General features: G+C 40.6%; 1 protein-coding gene across 4 annotated transcripts in view; it reads right to left on the bottom strand.

Moving 5' to 3' along the window:
• The window catches only part of CSMD3 (CUB and Sushi multiple domains 3), a 568,382-nt gene that overhangs the window by 131,294 nt on the left and 417,977 nt on the right, over positions 1–19,111 (bottom strand). For all 4 annotated transcript variants that reach the window (XR_014513736.1, XM_083450329.1, XM_083450330.1 and 1 more), the window contains 4 exons: positions 17,542–17,680; positions 15,100–15,287; positions 14,501–14,695; positions 5,788–5,904 (listed from right to left, as the gene is read on the bottom strand). Coding sequence is in view for 3 of the 4 variants with exons in the window: in XM_083450329.1 (XP_083306455.1) it covers positions 5,788–5,904; positions 14,501–14,695; positions 15,100–15,287; positions 17,542–17,680 (639 nt within the window). In the remaining variant the exon portion in view is untranslated. The remainder of the gene's footprint in view (positions 1–5,787; positions 5,905–14,500; positions 14,696–15,099; positions 15,288–17,541; positions 17,681–19,111) is intronic.

The following is a 19,111-nucleotide window of genomic DNA, read 5'->3' as shown; positions in this document are numbered from 1 at the left end:
ATAAGGGACGGTTGACAGCTATGGCCCCAGTAAACTCAATGGGACTGTAGAATCATGCCCTAAAGTAGCAAAAGGTCCAAGCACATAACAAGAGAATAGTTTTTTTTAAAAAAAATTAAAAGAGCTAAGGAAATAGATAGGTGCAGAAAGGCAGTAAAGTCGTTTCCAGGTAAGTCTCCCTGGGGGAGAATATTTCAAAGGCAAGACACCTCAGAAAGTGTGGCTATGCAGAGAATGCTTTGCCCAAATCACTTCAATGAATAGGCAGGCTCATGTGAAAAACAAAACAAAACAAAACATTTCTTTCTTCTACATCCCAAGTATCAGATCTTCCAACTTCACAGCTTCAAACATCAGGCATGATCTCCATTCCATTCCATTTTTACCACTTTTAAAATAAGTTCCTGTCCTCATACTTGAGACTTGGCTACCTGAGATGCAATAGGCTGCTGGCTGTCCAGGTCTCAAATGTCCCCATGATGCTCCTCACATCCCTGATGCTGCTTTATTTTAGCACATCCTCCTTTCCCCTGTGATCTTGCTGAACTGAAGACGCACCTGGATACACAACCCCACACTTCTCCAATATGTAATGCAACCTTAGCTTGGCCTACTGGTAAAGTTCACCTTCCCCCCGACCTCCAATATCATTCTGTTAGCATCCAGTTCAGTTGAGAGAACTTGTCTCTCATAATTTAAGCCTCTGAGATAACACTTTTCTGCCACTACAAGATAAATCTTCATAATTTTTGAAATGCAAAATGCATTTTAAAGCAAAAGTGACATTGCCGAAGTAACTGTGGAATGACATGGCTTTTAAACTGTCTGTAGATTCCACACTCAGTGAACACTCTAAAAGAGATAATGTGTGTTGACAACATTGTTTGGTTGCTTTTGCTCAGCTGGCAGAACAGATTTTGTGCTTGCTTTTTTTGGGGGGGGGGGGACTTTGCAATAGTCAATCTTTTATGGACCATTCACCAACAAATTGTTAGTGGCCTGTCAGTGTTACTCCTATACAATTCTTTTTTATGTTACTTTCAAAATTGCTTAAAAATGCATGATGAAATAGTTCAAATGTGAAAAAATGAGAGTGGCTGCAGATTTATTATTATTATTATTATTATTATTATTATTATTATTATTATTAAAACAGTGATTCCTATGGGAAATCTCAAATATGTCATGATCACAATATGTGTGGCTCTAGGAATAGGTACTTAAGACAATATGACACATGTAGGTAAGAGATTGTCATGTTGGAATCAATCAGGAGTGAACATTGTCAACAAAACCAAATGGTTTAATGTCTAAAAATCATGCAAGAATACCAAAATGATTTTTTTAAAAAAAGAATATCAAAATGGCATGGAGACAGAAACTTAAGACTTTTAATCGTCCATGCTCACCTTCCCACTGAACAATGCAACTCAGCGTCCTAAAACAAATCACTATATCTATCTAAAACACCGCATATGATATCACATTCAACCAATAGCACCCGTTTAAGCATGCTGTCCATGTAACAAAGTAGAACGGGGATACCGGAGATCAAGAATCCTCCAAATGCTCAACCAAGGTTAGTCATCTTCCATAGCAGCTTGTCAATCTGGCTTTGTTGGTTAGTATTGTAATCTAAACGTTGTGAAAGTTCTGCAGTGGTAACATTTTGATAGTTGGGAGGGTAACCACAATAATGATGACTATTGAGTCTTGAGTGTGTGTATGTGTGAATGGGTCATGTGTTCTGTGAATGAATAAGCATTATGTGTGGATGGACAGGAGGTATAAATTGTGCTTGAAGGTGTCTATATGTGAGCATCTATGAGCAGACTTTAAGCGTGAATGATGCCAATAACAGAATGGAGTAGGGATGGGAAATGGGCGCAGACATGGTATCGAAGGGAAAGAGAACACATGGATTGTCAAGGGTTTTTTTCTGATATATAAAGGTAAAGGGTAAAGGGACCCCTGACCATTAGGTCCAGTCGTGACCGACTCCCTATAAGCCGAGGGAGCCAGCGTTTGTCCGCAAACAGCTTTCCTTCATGTGGCCAGCATGACTAAGCCGCTTCCGGCAAACCAGAGCAGCACACGGAAACGCCGTTTACTTTCCCGCCGGAGTGGTACCTATTTACCTACTTGCACTTTGATGTGCTTTCGAACTGCTAGGTTGGCAGGAGCAGGGACCAAGCAACGGGAGCTCACCCCATCGCAGGGATTCGAACCACCAACCTTTTGATCGGCAAGCCCTAGGCTCTGAGGTTTAACCCACAGCGCCATCCGCGTACTTCCTGATATATACTAAACAATAAATTGCCATGTTGTTGTTTTGGTGTGTGTGTGTGTGTGTGTGTGTGTGTGTGTGTAATATAGAAAAAGTTTCATGGCTTAAATGAAATTGCAGAACGTACAGTTGTATCACAGCACACACATCTAATTCCCCAAATCCTACCCACCTACTGCATGGGTTCACAAAATATTAAATATCCCACAAGGGCAGCTAGAAGGCACAGCTCTGACCTCACTTTATTGCTCTGGGGATTCATACTTAAAGCAGCATTTCAGAATTCCAAGGTGAGTAGGGCAGATAGATAGGGGGGAAAGCTAAACCTGTCACATTGGCTCCCAGCCATGCTCCAGTGGCATAAAAGATATAAGTAATCGGTGTGTTAAGAGGGTAAACCCAAACACCTGTCAGAAACAAAATTCTAAATAATGCCAGGTGCCCATCTCTGTCAGTTCAGGAGTGAGTGTGCAAGTAGATAGGATTGAGGCCAAAATCAGCTGGTAAGCAGAAGACACAGGATCATTATTAAGCTACAAAGGAGTGAGCTGAATACAGAGCCATCAAATCTTCTGCTAATTTCCATGGGCTTCCCCTTGCATGTTGCATTGCTAAACATCAATTACAACTAGTGACTCAGCAAAAGAGAGAGAGAGAGAGAGAGAGATTAAAATTAAGCAACAGCATAGTAATTTTAATCAGTGGAGGACCACAGTGTTAAACAATTAGTGATCATTGTGCCCTTCTGCAGTATCAGTGGGAAAGTGTCAAAGATGATGAGTCTTCCATGTTTACAGAAGATTCTGCCTATAGCATGCTGTGTGCTTTTGTGAATCATTTATCTTCTAGCTTAAACCCGTCATAGCATGAAATATTGAAGCTGTGATTCTGCATGACAGAATAATGAAACATTGAAAAAGGGCTACACTGCTGTGATTTTTTTCACAGAGTCAGCCATGAAAAGTTGAATACCTGAATGTAAAATTGCTTTTATTCCTACTCCATGAAATGTTCATTAGCCTAATAATTAAATTATTATTATTATCTGTTTATGTTTTGTTTTGCATTTGATTTGTATATCATTGTTGCCGGTTTTTGAGTTGTGCTTTTACAAAACTGTAATTTATAAATGATGTTAGCCACCCTGAGTGGCACTTTGTATATAAATGCTTTAATAAACACACAAGTTGCTATTGATTAGGGTTGTGTCTTTGAGATACCCAAATTTGTTTGTTTTTCAACAACAAGCACAACTTTGAAGTGCTGACTTTTCATTTTTGGAGGCCATGTTAAATAGCTTGTGACCCCACACAGCTTTAGAAATAAACACTTACAGTAAAGGCCACACTGGCTTGGAAAATAGAAATATAATACTAATTTACTGCATGGCGGAGTCACATTTGAGTCCTTCTAGGTAGAAGCTAACTTAAGATTGTGAAATAAGCCACAACCACGAAAGTGAAAAGAGCTGTACCATTTCAAAATTTTACAGAATTATGGAGTTGGAAGAGATTTCAAGGATCACTTCCTCCAACACTCTGCAGTAAGTCAGTTTTGATTGGAACAAAATTTTATAATGCCAGATACATATAACAGGTAGAAAAAGAACACACAGAGACACTTTGTTAAAGTCATTCCAAATCAGATCCATGTTATGGGCCTGTGATCATATTCAGTTGCTCCATTAAAAAAAACAAAACACCCAAAGTTTTTAATTGATTGTTCTGTATATAACACAGGCTAATTTTCTTCTTCCCTCTTCACCCATTTCCCCATTTTGTTGTATCTTTTAGATTGTTGACTAGTAGGTGGGCTTCTCCATTTATATTAATCTCATGTGAGCCTGGGAGAGTGGGGCAAAACGCTTCAAATAAATAAATTGGATCATATTTTTGCTTACCTCTTCAAATGTGCATAGATAATCTAATAGCTTCAGGCCAAACAATAATATATAAATGGGAATATTTTCTACTGGCTAGCGGCAGCAAGAGTCCAATTCATAGCAACTCAGCAATAAGTGAAGTGGATCAGAAACCTTGAACAATTTAAGACCGTCTTTAACTAACTTGGATCTTGTTGCACTTTCCAGATAACACCCAGCAAATTGTTTTAGTCAAACCTTGTAAGGCTGCCTAACCATAGTGTCAACACTGGTTTTGATATTAAAACATCTCCCCGCCCTCCCATCTCATACAGTCTTAACACCTTTCAGTTGCTATCTTCTGAATATTGTGTCAAATCCTAATGCTGAATTTGCCTAGTGGTCCTGATTTCACAAGAATGGCCTGTAATCTTAAACTTAGTTTTGCAAAGGTTAATAATGTGACTTCTGAGTAATCAAATTACGTTGATTCGAATGAACCTTACTCCCAGGAAAGTGGCTATAGGATTGTAGATTAAATATCATACAGTATACTCATTTGCACATCTGCTTAGATACAAGCCACTATGTTCAGTGGGGATCACTTCATGACATTTCTGTACAGCATCGCAGTTGTTATTTGTTATATACATGTGGGTAATCTTGGTAGTCTATGAAACAGAACAAAAAAAATGCCAGGAAAACTATTATGTGCCACCCATGATAAATAGGCTAAAAACATCTGTTCAAGAAAGCATTAATTCCTGGCCTTTAATACATTAGCATGGTGGGGAGTTATAAATTATTGAAATAAATGTAAACATCTGTGGAGGAAATCATCAATTCCAAAAGTGGTCTTTGGTACGTTAGCAATATCGAGAAATATAAATTATTGCAAGAAATATAAATGATCGCTCAGTCCGTGGCAAAACACAGCCATACATTTTACATCAATTCTGTGGCCAATGAAGCAGACAGCAGTCTAAAACACAGCCATTTCAACCTATTTACAAACCTACTGCATGCCTGGCTGTAAGCCATAAACATCCTTATCATAAAATTAGATGGATCTTCCTGTTCCTCAGCAGATGATTTCCCTCAATATATGGAAAATGTATTTCACACACTCAATGAACTGTTCACCTAGCTGATGTCTTCCATACATTCCAATGTGCATGACAATCAAGCACTGCTACACTTCTTCACTATTAGGAAATATATGATGATATTCAAGATTTTATCAGCGGTTCCCAACTGGCGCCCCTCTTTATGTCCCCTTATGTCCCTGTTACGGCCCCATTATTCCCTCTTCTGGGTCCAAAAGGCCCTGCACACCAGCGATCACATGTCATATGGACGCGCCTAAAGTTGTGCCACCTGCTTGCAATAATAAAGTTTAAGCAACCAATGTAACATTTCTGAGTGAGACACACATCCATCAAAACATTTGTAATTAAAATAATTGGATAAACAGATCATAGCATCTTTTATGAAAGCATCCCCATATTTTTTCCAATATGCAGTTATTGATGCTAAACTGAGATTGCCAGATATAATAATTACAATGTCCGTGTAAAGCTAGGAGAGCAATAATTGTAAAACTAACAAGTAAAACACAAATTAAAGACATATTACTCACCAAATTCCTTTGGGACAGCAATGGAGTAAATGCAGTTATGTCCTATGCTGTAGTTTTTAGGGTAGTTTGGGGATAAAACTGTGCCTTCGGAGCCTGTAGAACGACTTCCACAAGGTGCTAGGAAGTAACGATGCAATGTATTTTAACAATATGGTACTGAAAAAATAAAATAGGCAATGCATACCCCACAACATTTCTCTGATGGAAATAGGGATGTCCCATTCCATAATGATAATTTTACTATTTATACCCCACATATCTTACTGAGTTGCCCTAGCCACTCTGGGCAACTTCTAGCACTCACACACACAGAGACACAATTAAATACCTCCATACGCTACAACATTTCTCCAGTGAAAATAAGGACATCCTAAGGACAAGTGGGACATTCTGGGATCAAATCAGAAACCTGGGCAGCTTCTCTAAATCAGTTCATGGAAAATAGGGACACTTGGAGGGTCTGGCAATGTAAATGTACTTTAGTCTGCATATGCATTGAGATTGTTTTAAAATGTTGTTTTATATTTTGTACGTTTGTCACCCTGGACTCCTTTGGGAGGAAAAGCAGGATATAAATTTATTAAATACAAATACAAATGCTTAGCACAATTTTATTGCACTCCCCCCCCCCTCACTTGCTTTCCAAATGAATAAAACTTTATAATTGTTGCAATTCCACTGGTGCTGCTTTGTGGCTAAAACGTGTTAATGGGAAAGAAAAATGGGGGGAAGGGATGACTCCAGATGCTTGGCCTAATATTTTTCCCAGACCTGACAAAATAAATCCTCCCAAGGGGCATGCTTTAGCAGCAATTTTCACTAATTAATTCTCCTAGTGGCTATAATGTCCCATAAAAATCAGTGAGAATTGGTGGTAAAACATGTCCCAGTGGGATAATTTGTTCCCTAGAAGAAAAAGATCTGGTCCAGCATCTTGTTCTCATAGAGACCAACCAACTGCCCATGGGAAATGTACAAGCAGGGCATGAGTACAAGACCATTCCCTCCTCCCGTGGTTTCCACCAACTTGCACTCAGGAGTATACTGCTTTCAGCTATGGGTAGTGTCAGGTGCTGGTGGTGGTTGCTCGTGAGTAACCAGGCAGGACTCCGACCTGTCTTTTACAGGTTTTATTGGTGCAAACTATTTACAGCGCATAGCCACAAAGTTCATGTCCATCTTAGTCACTTGCCGATTCCAGGAGTGGCCCCTTCCAGTTTCTCCCCCAACATAAGAACTTAGACACCCCAAATCTCTGCCTGCCCTCCTTACGTTTCACCCCTCTGTGCAAGCTGGGCGACGGAAACGGCAGGTGTGCCTCCTGGCCAGCTGGACTAGATGAGGCGCTTGGGCTCTCAACAGCATCTTTGAGCCCTCCCTTTGCTTGGCTGCCCCCTTCCCTTTCTTCTCCACTGGAGGCATGGCTTTCCCCACCGCTGGATGAGGAGCTGCTCCTCAGAAGCGTTGGACTCTCTCTGTATCCCCCTCCCTCCCTCCCCTTTTCCGATGGCAGTCCCCTGACAGGTAGAGTTACCCGGGGCTGAAGAAGGGGGGTGCGGTGGGTGCGAGCCACCCCAGGTGTCACCACTGAGGGGAGTGACAAAATGCCACCCAAACCACCCGTCTCTCCTGGGAGTGACGCAGTGGCTAGGGCGCGCACAGCCTCCGTGCTGCCCCAAACAGTCCTCCCACTGCCTCCGCCCCTCGTCTGTAGGGTGGCTGAGTAGGAGGAAGCAGACAGACACCTCGGAGGCCCCAAGGAGCATCCTGCGCCACCCCAGGCGCCTGATCAGTTTGCTCCACCGCTGGAGTCACCCACCATGAATTTGCTTAATCCTTGTTTAAAGTCATCCAAAGTTTGTGGCCATCATAGCCATAGTTTAAGTAAGCACTAAAGAAGTATTTATTTTATCTGTCCTGAATCTTCCACGAGTTCTAGTGCTTTGAGAGAGGAAGAAGAATCTTTATGTCCTTCTATTATGAATCTTATGTCAACCACTTGGATTTCCCCCTCCTCTTTAATAGGAAAAAAGTGACTGGCCTTTTGGGCCAATCTTTTTACTGTGCAAACTTAAGCATATCAAAAAATACCGATACTGTGCTCTCTCTCTCTCTGTATATATAAATATTTATATACTGCTATAAAATCAGAAACCATTAACTAGCTATTATGGAAAGATGTATTCTTAATTGCCTTCTGTGTCCCCCAAGACACTTTCAGAAGTGCAGCTGGCTCTACACAAGACAGTTGCGGGGCTTAGCTTATCAAATGCCCTCTAATTAATTGTACAAGATGCCAGCGAATTTATGTGTATTAAATTTTATTCCACTATCTGTAATGCAAAATCCATTCAAAACTGTGATAATAATTATGTTTTTGCCAGAGCACGAAAATTTGACAAAGACTAGCAGTTCTGAGAAACTAATCTATACAACAATTAGCATATCTGGTTGAAATAATCCCTAATGCTTGCGAGTCATGCACTAAAACAAAAACCACAAATTAAAATAAAACGCCCAGCCAACAGGGGTGTGGGCAGAATATCTGGACTGCGGAATGCAAGCAGCTGCTCAGTGAGGAAACAGAAACTAACATCAGATACCTACAGGAAACTCAAAAAGCAGGGCATTATATCAGTTGCCCACATGATCCATGCTGGTATAGTCCTATCCTCTTTCAGCATAAGTGGCAGCTGAAATCATGGTAACTGTTGGATTCTCACGGGAAAGGGAGACGGGATGTGACGTTTACTGGTTTCCTGTTTCCTTTGTTCTTTCATTTCTTTGTTCAGTTGCTCTCTGCTTCTCATAGAGAGAACATGTATATTTCTTTGCTCTCCACATAGCTTAGTAATAAAGCATAGCAATGTAGCACCATACCTGCCTCATCCTTCCGTTGTGGACTTTGTTGTTTAATGCTCTGCTGGGCTCAAAGGAAAATGAGCCATATCAGCTCGGACGACGGGAGCTGAAATTTCTAATATCTGATTGATCCCTGAGAACTGAATACTAGATGAGTTAGGCCTTGGGGCTGATATACCAGGCTCTTTTTGTGTTCGTATGGGTGGCCTGTGCTACCATTTCCAAATCTGATGATTTAGTAGAACCATTTTTGGATATTTTATTGCTATACAACATTGGAACACTCAAGCATATTATACATGTACCAGTGCAATGTATGGTCGCTTAAAAATCACAACAGAAGTCAATGGATTCACAGTTCAAATTCTGGTGTGTACAAGACTAAATATTGTATCTAATGCTAGTCATACTCAGAGCAGCAGACAATTAAAATTAGAGGAAATAATTAAGGTCCATTCATTTCAATGGTTCTCCTCTGAGTATGACTAATCTTAGATACAGCCCTAAGCTCTTGTGTACCCCTCCCCCTTAAAACTAAACAAACATTGAATGAAAAGTTCTGGTTTAGCATTTAGTACATTCAAAGCGCTTTTCTTTGGCATGTAAAATGAGGAAGAAAGTGTGGAAAGAAATATCTTTTCACAAAAGCATTAATTCTCAAATGAGGTAAATCTTATATGCAAATTCTGTTCTATTTCTTCAGCAAAACCTATCAGCAGTGAAACTAAGTGTCAAATTACATATGGAATTTGCAATAATGTTGAGCATTATTAAAGATTTAATTACATTATCTGGAGACTCAATCTCATCTGTAAGTATCCATTTCAAGTAAAATTGAGCTCAGAGGTATTTTAGCATAATGCTTATTTCACACAAGCTTATGCTATATCTAAGTACCACAGGAAAGTTCTGCCAATGTTAATGAGTCACAACATGTATAATATTACATTCTGTTATGATCTAAAGATGCAAATCAAATAATTGCAGCAGAATAACTTCACTGGTCACCTAATAGCACTATTCAGTCAGTCTCAAAATGCAATATATACGGTCATTTCTGTTAAAGAAGCAAAGATTAAAGGCACACTTCAAGAGATGAGAAGGGGTTGAGAACCAGACACACCTAGGCATACCGCTAAAATGTGGTTTTGTACTACATGAATAAGCCTAGCCTTCTCCAATTTCCACTTTTAGTTGATGCTTGTCATTTCAACCAAACCAGGAATTGTGATTTAACACTAACTAGGGATACTTTCAAAACAAGCTGACTTCAAACCCAAAATGGCCAATGTAGATTGGGCTGAAAAGCCTACTAATGATTTAGTATGGGCACACTTGTCAATTCAACCTGTCACATATCTAAGGGAAGAGGTAAGATTTACATTTTACACAAGACTATGAAAGTGTGGAAATAGTTGCTTGACTCACTGGCTCGTTCTACACCCCTACTGTATTGGGACACAGGTGGTGCTGTGGTCTAAACCACTAAGCCTCTTGGGTTTGCTTGATCAGAAGGTCGGCGGTTCTAATCCACATGACGTTAGTGAGCTCCCATTGCTCTGTCCCAGCTCCTGCCAACCTAGCAGTTCAAAAGCACACTAGTGCAAGTAGATAAACAGGTACTGCTGTGGAGGGAAGGTAAACAGTGTTTCCGTGCGCTCTGGCACTTGTCACAGTGTCCCATTGCACCAGAAACAGTTTAGCATGAAGTCATGTTGGCCACATGACTCAGAAAGCTGTCTGTGGACAAATGCTGGCTCCTTCAGCTTGAAAAGTGAGATAAGTGCTACACCCCATAGCCGCCTTTGACTAGACTTAAGTGTCCAGGGGTCCTTTACCTTTACACCCCCTACTGTGCACTACTCTGTGTGTGGTATTCCATTATTTCACAACCAACAAACCTATAGAGATGGGTTTTTAAAAAGAAGAAAATGCCCCCCCTTCTATGGTGGTTGGAGGATGGATGGCAGCTAACAGATTGAGATTGAATCCTGACAAGACAGACATACTGTTTCTGGGGGACAGGAGGCGGGCAGGTGTGGAGGATTCCCTGGTCCTGAATGAGGTAACTGTGCCCCTGAAGGACCAGGTGCGCAGACTGGGAGTCATTCTGGACTCACAGCTGTCCATGGAGGCACAGGTTAAATCCGTGTCCAGGGCAGCTGTGTACCAGCTCCATCTGGTACGCAGGCTGAGACCCTATCTGCCTGCAGACTGCCTCGCCAGAGTGGTGCACGCTCTGGTTATCTCCCGCTTGGACTACTGCAATGCGCTCTACGTGGGGCTACCTTTGAAGGTGACCCGGAAACTACAACTAATCCAGAACACAGCAGCCAGACTGGTGACTGGGAGCGGCCGCCGAGACCATATAACACCAGTCTTGAAAGACCTACATTGGCTCCCAGTACGTTTCCGAGCACAATTCAAAGTGTTGGTGCTGACCTTTAAAGCCCTAAACGGCCTCGGTCCAGTATACCTGAAGGAGCGTCTCCACCCCCATCGTTCTACCCGGACACTGAGGTCCAGCACCGAGGGCCTTCTGGCGGTTCCCTCACTGCGAGAAGCCAGGTTACAGGGAACCAGGCAGAGGGCCTTCTTGGTAGTGGCGCCCGCCCTGTGGAACGCCCTCCCACCAGATGTCAAAGAGAACAACAACTACCAGACTTTTAGAAGACATCTGAAGGCAGCCCTGTTTAGGGAAGCTTCTAATGTTTGATGTATCACAGTATTTTAATATTCTTTTGGAAGCCGCCCAGAGTGGCTGGGGAAGCCCAGCCAGATGGGCTGGGTATAAATAATAAATAATAAATTATTATTATTATTATTATTATTAGGTGTCACCAATATGGGGAAGACACCCAACTCTATCTTTCCATTCCATCTGAATCGGGTATGGATGTATAGGAGTCAGTAATGCATTGGATGAGAGTCAACAATCTGAGACTGAATCCTGAAAAGACAAAGGCAGTGTTCATAGATGGTTCACATGTTCTGGCAATGAGTGGACAGCCCGTTCCACTAGCGGGCATTGTTTTTTCCTTGAAGGAGCGAGTGCTTAGCCTGAGGGTATTCCTTGCCCCAACATTGACACTTTAGGCTCTGGGAAGCAAACTGAAAAGATATACTCTTTATGAATTTATCGTGGAATATATTGTGCTCGTGTGCTGTATGCATTTGTAAGTATAATGAATTACGAATTACCCTTCTGTGAGCATTAGTCTAACATGGGTGATCCCCCCCATGCAAGTAACACATAGTAGTTTCCTGTTTTGTTTTTAAGGAGGAAATGTAAAAAGCTTTTGCTCTTGGTCTCAGATAGGATGGTAATTATGATTTGGATCCTTCTCAGCATGAAATGGGGTTTTCCACAATACTGAGCAATAAAGTGCTATCTTGTAAACAACAGATATTTGTTACATGAAAGGTAAATCTTAGGTAGTATTGTTAGAAGGAAATGCACTTGTTGAAGTTGACAAAAATCATTACTTATTATCCATTGTCATATGAAAAGTTTAATCTGCACACCTTAATTATATTCTGCTTTTAACAGCTATCATCAAATGCCAAATGGCTTAGTTATTATCCTGGTTAATCTTTGCATTCATTCATATGAGAGTGAGATTGTGGACTTGGTTCACATCCTGCAATTATTAGAGAGGCTTCAAGGACATTTGAAATAAGGATATTAGCCAAAGGCAAGTCACACTTAATACAGAGAGGCATTGGAGAAATGTATATAGCTTTTCCCCCTCTTCCATTAGCTTAATTAAAAAAGAAGAAAGTAAAATTTTATTGAATCTTGTTAAAAACTTATGTTAGGATATGAAAATGAAGTAAAGACTCTTTGGGGTTATTGTATAGACATCAAATCACACAAAGTTACAATGTATAGGGATGGGAAACCTGTTCTCCAGATACTGCTGAACAACAACTGTGGTTGTTGCTAATCTGGCCCATAATACACCTTTCCTCCAGGCCAAAGCCTCCTGCCCATTACCTGACATCTATTCTGCCTTCATCAGATTGCCCTTGGAACAGCAATGGCCAAAGAAAAGAAAGAAAGACTATGTCCAGTTCTGGGCACAACAGTTTAAGAAGGCTATTGACAAGCTAGAACGTATGTAGAGGAGGTTGATCAAGATGATAAAGGTTCTGGAAACCATGACTTATAAGGAATGGTTCAAGGAGTGAGAATGTTTAGCTTGGAGAAAAGAAGACTGAGAGGTGATACGATAACCATCTTCAAATAACTGAACAGCTGTCTCATGCGAAATGGAGCAGACTTGTTTTCCACTGTTCCAGAGTGTAGCAGTCAAACCAATGTAGACCATAAAGGTATTCTTTCCCTCTCCCTTTCCAGGCTTTCTCTCCAGATTATGTTTTGGGGGGAGGAGTCTAGAGTCTGTGTTTCCTGACATTGTGCAATCAGGACAGATTAGGGATTCTGTTTACTGCCCATCTCGCTGCCCAGCAGTCTCTCTGACCGAGAAGACAGAGACAGAGCTGGTCTTGGAGGCCGTGTTAAGGACTCCCAAACTCTTGGTTCTGGGGTACTTCAACATCCATGCTGAGGCGAATGTTTCTGGGGCGGCTCAGGACTTCATGGCTGCCAATGTTGACCATGGGGATGTCCCAAGAAGTCACTGGCCCAATAAATGTGGCAGGCCACACTCTGGACCTTGTTTTCTCAACTATGCAGGAAAAGGGCGAGCTGAATGTGGGGGGTATTGACATTGGTCCCTTATGGCCAGGTCATTTTCTGTTGAGATTTAGGCTTTCAGCATCTTTTCTCCTCTGCAGTGGTGGGATGACCTATGAAGCTTCCAGACGTCTCTGGGGGATTTTCTGGCTATTATGACTGGAACTCCTGTTGAACATCTGAACGGCTCAAGCTGTTGACACCATCGCCCTTGAGTGCTTTCTCCCACATCATGGAGCCTGCTCTGTGCCCTCATAAACCCAGAATTTAGGGCGAGAAAACAAACTGGGAGATGGCTCAAACGTGATTGTAGGAAATATATAGTCATATGCAATCACTGTGTGCCTCCTCCACAAGAGGTCTGGAGGATGGCAATACGAGAACAGGCCTTTTCAGCAGAGGCTTCCCATTTCTGGAATGTTTTCCCATGGAGGTTCAGCTGGCACCTTGAGGCACCAGACAAAAATGTTCCTCTTCAACCAGGCCTTTGGCTGATTAATACCCTATACCCTTTTAAATGTGTTTTTGGGGGAGAGTGAGGGTTATTGTTTTGTTCTTGTTCTTGTTTTTATTATGCCTTTTGTGTTCTTATCTTGTGAACCACCCAGCGAATAAAGGATAGTATACAAATTTTAAAAATAAAATAAACAATAGCCAGTCCAACATGAGTATGTAAAATAAATAAATAAAATTCTCGGCCTGAAAACAGCAACATACAACTGTCCATAGCAAAGCTGCTAGTGGAATTTCTGCAAGCAAGGAAATCCACTTCGACCAACACAAAGTACAGGAGTGGTTGGTTGGGTGGGTGGGTAAGCATTGACAATGAAAGGTGAGAGCAGGCAGAGGCCTCCTTTTAAATCTTGGGATCAGACCCCAAAAGTGAAGTATTCTGAAGCGCCAACCCCAATTGGATCACAGGGTAGAGAGAACACCCACCCTACCCCTGCAGCTGTGCGATGCGTACCAAATACCCACTGCCACAGGGGTGACACCCACTGTTGCTCCCCAGTCTTATGCAGCCCCACAGATTGAGATTCACCAGTAAGTCGGGGGAACCATAAGTTATGAAAATAAATATAAACATTAAATACTTCTTCCTCCAAATCAGGAATTAGATTGATCCCCCTAACTCCATGCCCCCAAACTCACCATGGCAGCTTGGTAAGGCTCTGTTCCATCCAGGTCTCCCATCATCTCCCATAATACAAGTGAGTGTAGAGTATCCTTGAAGAACATAACCAGCATCACAATAATATGTCACTGTTGACCCCAGTTTATAATCCATTCCAAGCCTTGTGCCATTCATTATATTCCCAGGATCGAAGCAGGACTCACGCAGTTTGGCTGTAGTAAGATGAAGTAGGCAGTTTTAGTTACAAGAATTTCTCTACCTACAAATACAAATCTGTCTTCATGTGTCTTTTCCCCATACAAATGCACCCATGTGAGTTTCTCTAAACTATATAACGCTTAGATTGTGATTTTGCTTGATGATCTTTGATAGTTTCACACACTTCATAAAACAGTGCATTGATGATATTGTCTGACTATATCAGTAGTCCAGTGAAACAGAACTAGATGTAATCTTTTTTGCTAAAGTACAAATTATGACATCAATAGGATATGCCAATGACTAAATGAACAAATTGATACAAATCTTTTGTGTGTGTGTGTGTAGGAATATAAAAAGCAGCACAATCTTGAGTAGTAGAGTGTCCAAAATTTGCAATACAGTTACATTCACTTACCTTTATACTCCAAGTGGAAACCTGTAAAACTAACTGATCCATCACTCCGAAAAGCCAAGTGCATGGAGTTGGAACTACTTTCTATCCTCTCAGGTAATTTGCTATCTTGAAAACTTCCAATTAGTGGACTATTGCTGTCTGGCCCATCATAGATATAAAGAAAGTCATAGTTTGGTTCTATACTGAAGCTGAAAAAGACAGATAGAGAAATATGATAGATGGAACATGCCTTTTCCAGTAATATTATCCTAATATGTCCTGCTAACTGGTAAAACCACCGCATATAAGGAAGTGTTGCAATACTTTCGGGGTCAAATTTACTTCTTTTGGTGGATGCGCTCTTCCAAGTTGAATCGTACCTTCTTGTATGATAAAAAGGTAAAGGGACCTCTGACCATTAGGTCCAGTCGTGACCGACTCTGGGGTTGTGGCACTCATCTTGCTTTACTGGCCGAGGGAGCCGGCGTACAGCTTCCGGGTCATGTGGCCAGCATCACTAAGCCGCTTCTGGCGAACCAGAGCAGCACACGGAAACACCGTTTACCTTCCCGCAGGAGCGGTACCTATTTATCTACTTGCACTTTGACATGTTTTCGAACTGCTAGGTTGGCAGGAACAGGGACCGAGCAACGGGAGCTCACCCCGTCGTGGGGATTCGAACCACCGACCTTCTGATCGGCAAGTCCTAGGCTCTGTGTTTTAACCCACAGCGCCACCCGCATCCCTCTCTTGTATGATAGAATGCCTAATATTATAGGTAGTACATACACATGTAAAACATTTTCTTACGGATTACTATAATTCCGTGCATCTTTTGAACATTGTGTTTGCCTATCCCCCGATATCTGATTCGCTCTGAACTTTTTGTTTGCATTTACTTTCACAAATACTCTTGTCCATGTTATTATCCTTTATAGGTCAGAAATGCGGCACTGACAATAGATTTGATTTGTTTAATCTGTGACATCATTTTAGGTACTGAATTGTGGTAGAGAATTTGAACAAACATTATTTAATAACCAGGAGAGCATCTCTCACCTGAGCCTTATTATTATGTAAATATATGGCTTATAAAATGGGTTGTTAATATGGGTATGACATTTTCCTTTAATCTCCTATAAAAGCTGTAATGCATACATCGCCTATTAAAGCTGGAAAACTATTAGCTTGGATCACGAGTGTTTTAGTTTTGTGTCTACATATTGACAATGTTATCCATTAAAAAACTTTAATTGACATAAGAGCAGAAGAAGAGGCCTACTGAATCAGAACAAAGGCCCATTTAGTCCAGTATTGTGTTTCCAGCGGCTATCAAAATGTCTATGAAAAGCAGAACACTAACACAATAACACTCTGAGATGAGCTTGATTGTGTCACCTGCTTATCCCCCGTTTCCACATTAGCATTTTCAGTGATAAAAGTGCTTCAACGAATTATTCTCGTTACTACATTTGGTGCATATTTCTTGGGTCATGGGCCAACATAAATTTATAACACAAGCCTCACAAACACCAATGAATTTTAAAACAAGCACAATACTAAGTACTATCAGACATAAGAGATTTTCAGTACTATCCATTAAATTACTTAAAAGAAATCTTGAAAAACATAATATCACAGAAGTGTTTAGTATTGATTTATAATTGGATTCGTTTTCACAAACTATCGCTTATATTGTTAGTGTCCAGTCAAAGGAGAGGATTGCGGCTGCTTCATGTTGTTCTACGATATTTGCCAGCTAGCATGCAAGTACTCATTTCTTCTTATCTTTTTTTCTATAACTTTCTATTTCAGTTTCTGAAAACACTTATAACAAACAATATCAATATATCTCAATGTATCCCCATTCCAAGAAACATTCCATGCATATACCATGTAAACGATACAGTCAAACATGAAACAGCTATGTACAATAGTTTGGAGTTGATTATCGCAGTGAAGTCTTTCTAATTTCTTAGAATTGGAGACAACACAGATTCTACCCAGAAATGACCAAGTAGCTCCTTTTCATCTTGACAATATAACCTGCATTGTACATCTTGGCAATATAGCCTCATATCTTAAAGATCTCTTTCTACCATATGAGCCTGTCAATCAACTGAAAGCTTCCTTAGATGCTCTTCTCTCAGTGTCCCATCTTCAGATATTGGGCCAGTGGGTACATGTGGGAGGGCCTTTTTTGCTAGATATGGATTGCTTCTCTAGAGATAATTGCTTGGAGTTAGCTTATTATCTTTTAGGCACCTGGCAAATTCAATCGCATTAGCCCAAGCCTTTGGTGGCTAGTAAGTGAATAGTTGCCCAGATAAAGACTTTTTAAATTGCCCAGATGTTTTAAAATCACGAGCAACTCTGAATGCAATTGAGTACGTTTAGCAGTTAATATTCCCAGGGACCAGGGATGTGTTCATTGTTTCAGGTTTGAGTCAACCAATCACTTACCTGATAAATGCTAAGGATATGACATAGTCATTATTAACAGTGATAGTCCAGTCACAGTCTCTGCTATGAGGATAAGGATGAGGGAAATTTGGTGAAAGAATAAAACCCGATGAGCCTGTCAGGTTGCCTCCACAAGGTGCTGCGAATGAATCAAAGAAAAATGATATCAAGTGAATCCCAACACGATTCCATCACATTTCAACCGAGTATGAACCACAGGCAATAATCAAATTGTGGGTGGAATATTACCTCCAAGTTGCACCAGTGAACCCATCATTATACTAATATATCCTCCAGGTACAGATTTTATTTAATGTGATTTTCAGGTAGGTCTGGACAAGAAAGTATTCTGGTCACAGAAATGGCTGGGAAAGGCTGTTAAAAACACATGCACACATCTGAGCTATGTTAATCTTGGTTGAACTTTTCTTTGTTGGAAGTATGACTATGCATAAGACACGTGGTATCTCCTTAAAAAGGATTTTAATGATGGCTGTTATCAGAACAAGCTGACATGAGAGCATCTAATAGAAAATGTGCATGCCATTATCTTAAAAATAAAACCAAACAACAAAGCAGAACATCGGTGAGCACAGCTAGGGTGTCCTGTCCTATTTTATACAAATTCTGCCACAACTCATGTCAAGCCAAGTATTATTATTTTTTTGACTCAGCAAGAATGAGTTACAGTTTTATAATAATGATAAAGGTTCTGAAACTGTGACTCTACTGAAGAGGATCCTATCAGATATAATTTTATTTGTGGAAATATTTATTTTTATCATTGCTTTTTCTCATGTCACCTAATAAGAATAATACCTTTAAAAAATCGAAGTTAAAATGCACACAGAGATATCATGAAATCCTATTCATAACTAAGAACTATTTCTTACAGTGTAATCAGTGCTTGAAGACATGCATGCAACCTTACAGAAGAATCTACTTCCATGGGCAGGAATTCCAGAGCCTCAGGGTCACCACTGGAAAGCCCATAATGAGCCAACTTCTTAACTGAATGTTACTGTCACCAAGGGGTCTATGTTTGCATTACTTCCCATGTTTACATGATTTCCTTTTCATGGGGAGACAATGGACCCACAGACATGGATAGGGTAGCAGGTTTTGTCCCAGTTACTTCTTCTGGAACAAGTTGAATCTAATATTATATCAATGACCGTAGATTTTATTTATAGTTTTTCTCAAAGGTATCTCTGGGAAGCAGGTTGTGAGTGTTAAGTACTAGTACTAGATATGAAGAGTATGCAACTTGAAATGACTGTTGCACCAATGGTGAAAAGCAGAAAAAAGCCTAACAATTTCCTTCAAAGTTATGTGCCAGTTTATGCAAAAACAAATGTCAAAAGAAGAGGTAAACCCTATCCCACAGTGTTCCTTGGAAGCCCACTCAACCAAAATGAACAGAACGGGGTATTTATATGTGTAGGCACACGGAAGATCTATTACTGGTGATTTGTGATCACAGTATTATTGTATATAACAAACACAACAAATCTTTCACACAAGAAATGGCATATGCATGACAAGCAAGCTGCAAGTAAATCAATATAAT

The sequence above is a fragment of the Podarcis tiliguerta genome (genome assembly GCF_965153285.1).
Source record: "Podarcis tiliguerta genome assembly, chromosome: 7".
Taxonomy (NCBI): domain Eukaryota; kingdom Metazoa; phylum Chordata; class Lepidosauria; order Squamata; family Lacertidae; genus Podarcis; species Podarcis tiliguerta.
Note: the sequence above shows the minus strand (reverse complement) of the source record. Positions and strands in the feature narration are given on the sequence as shown.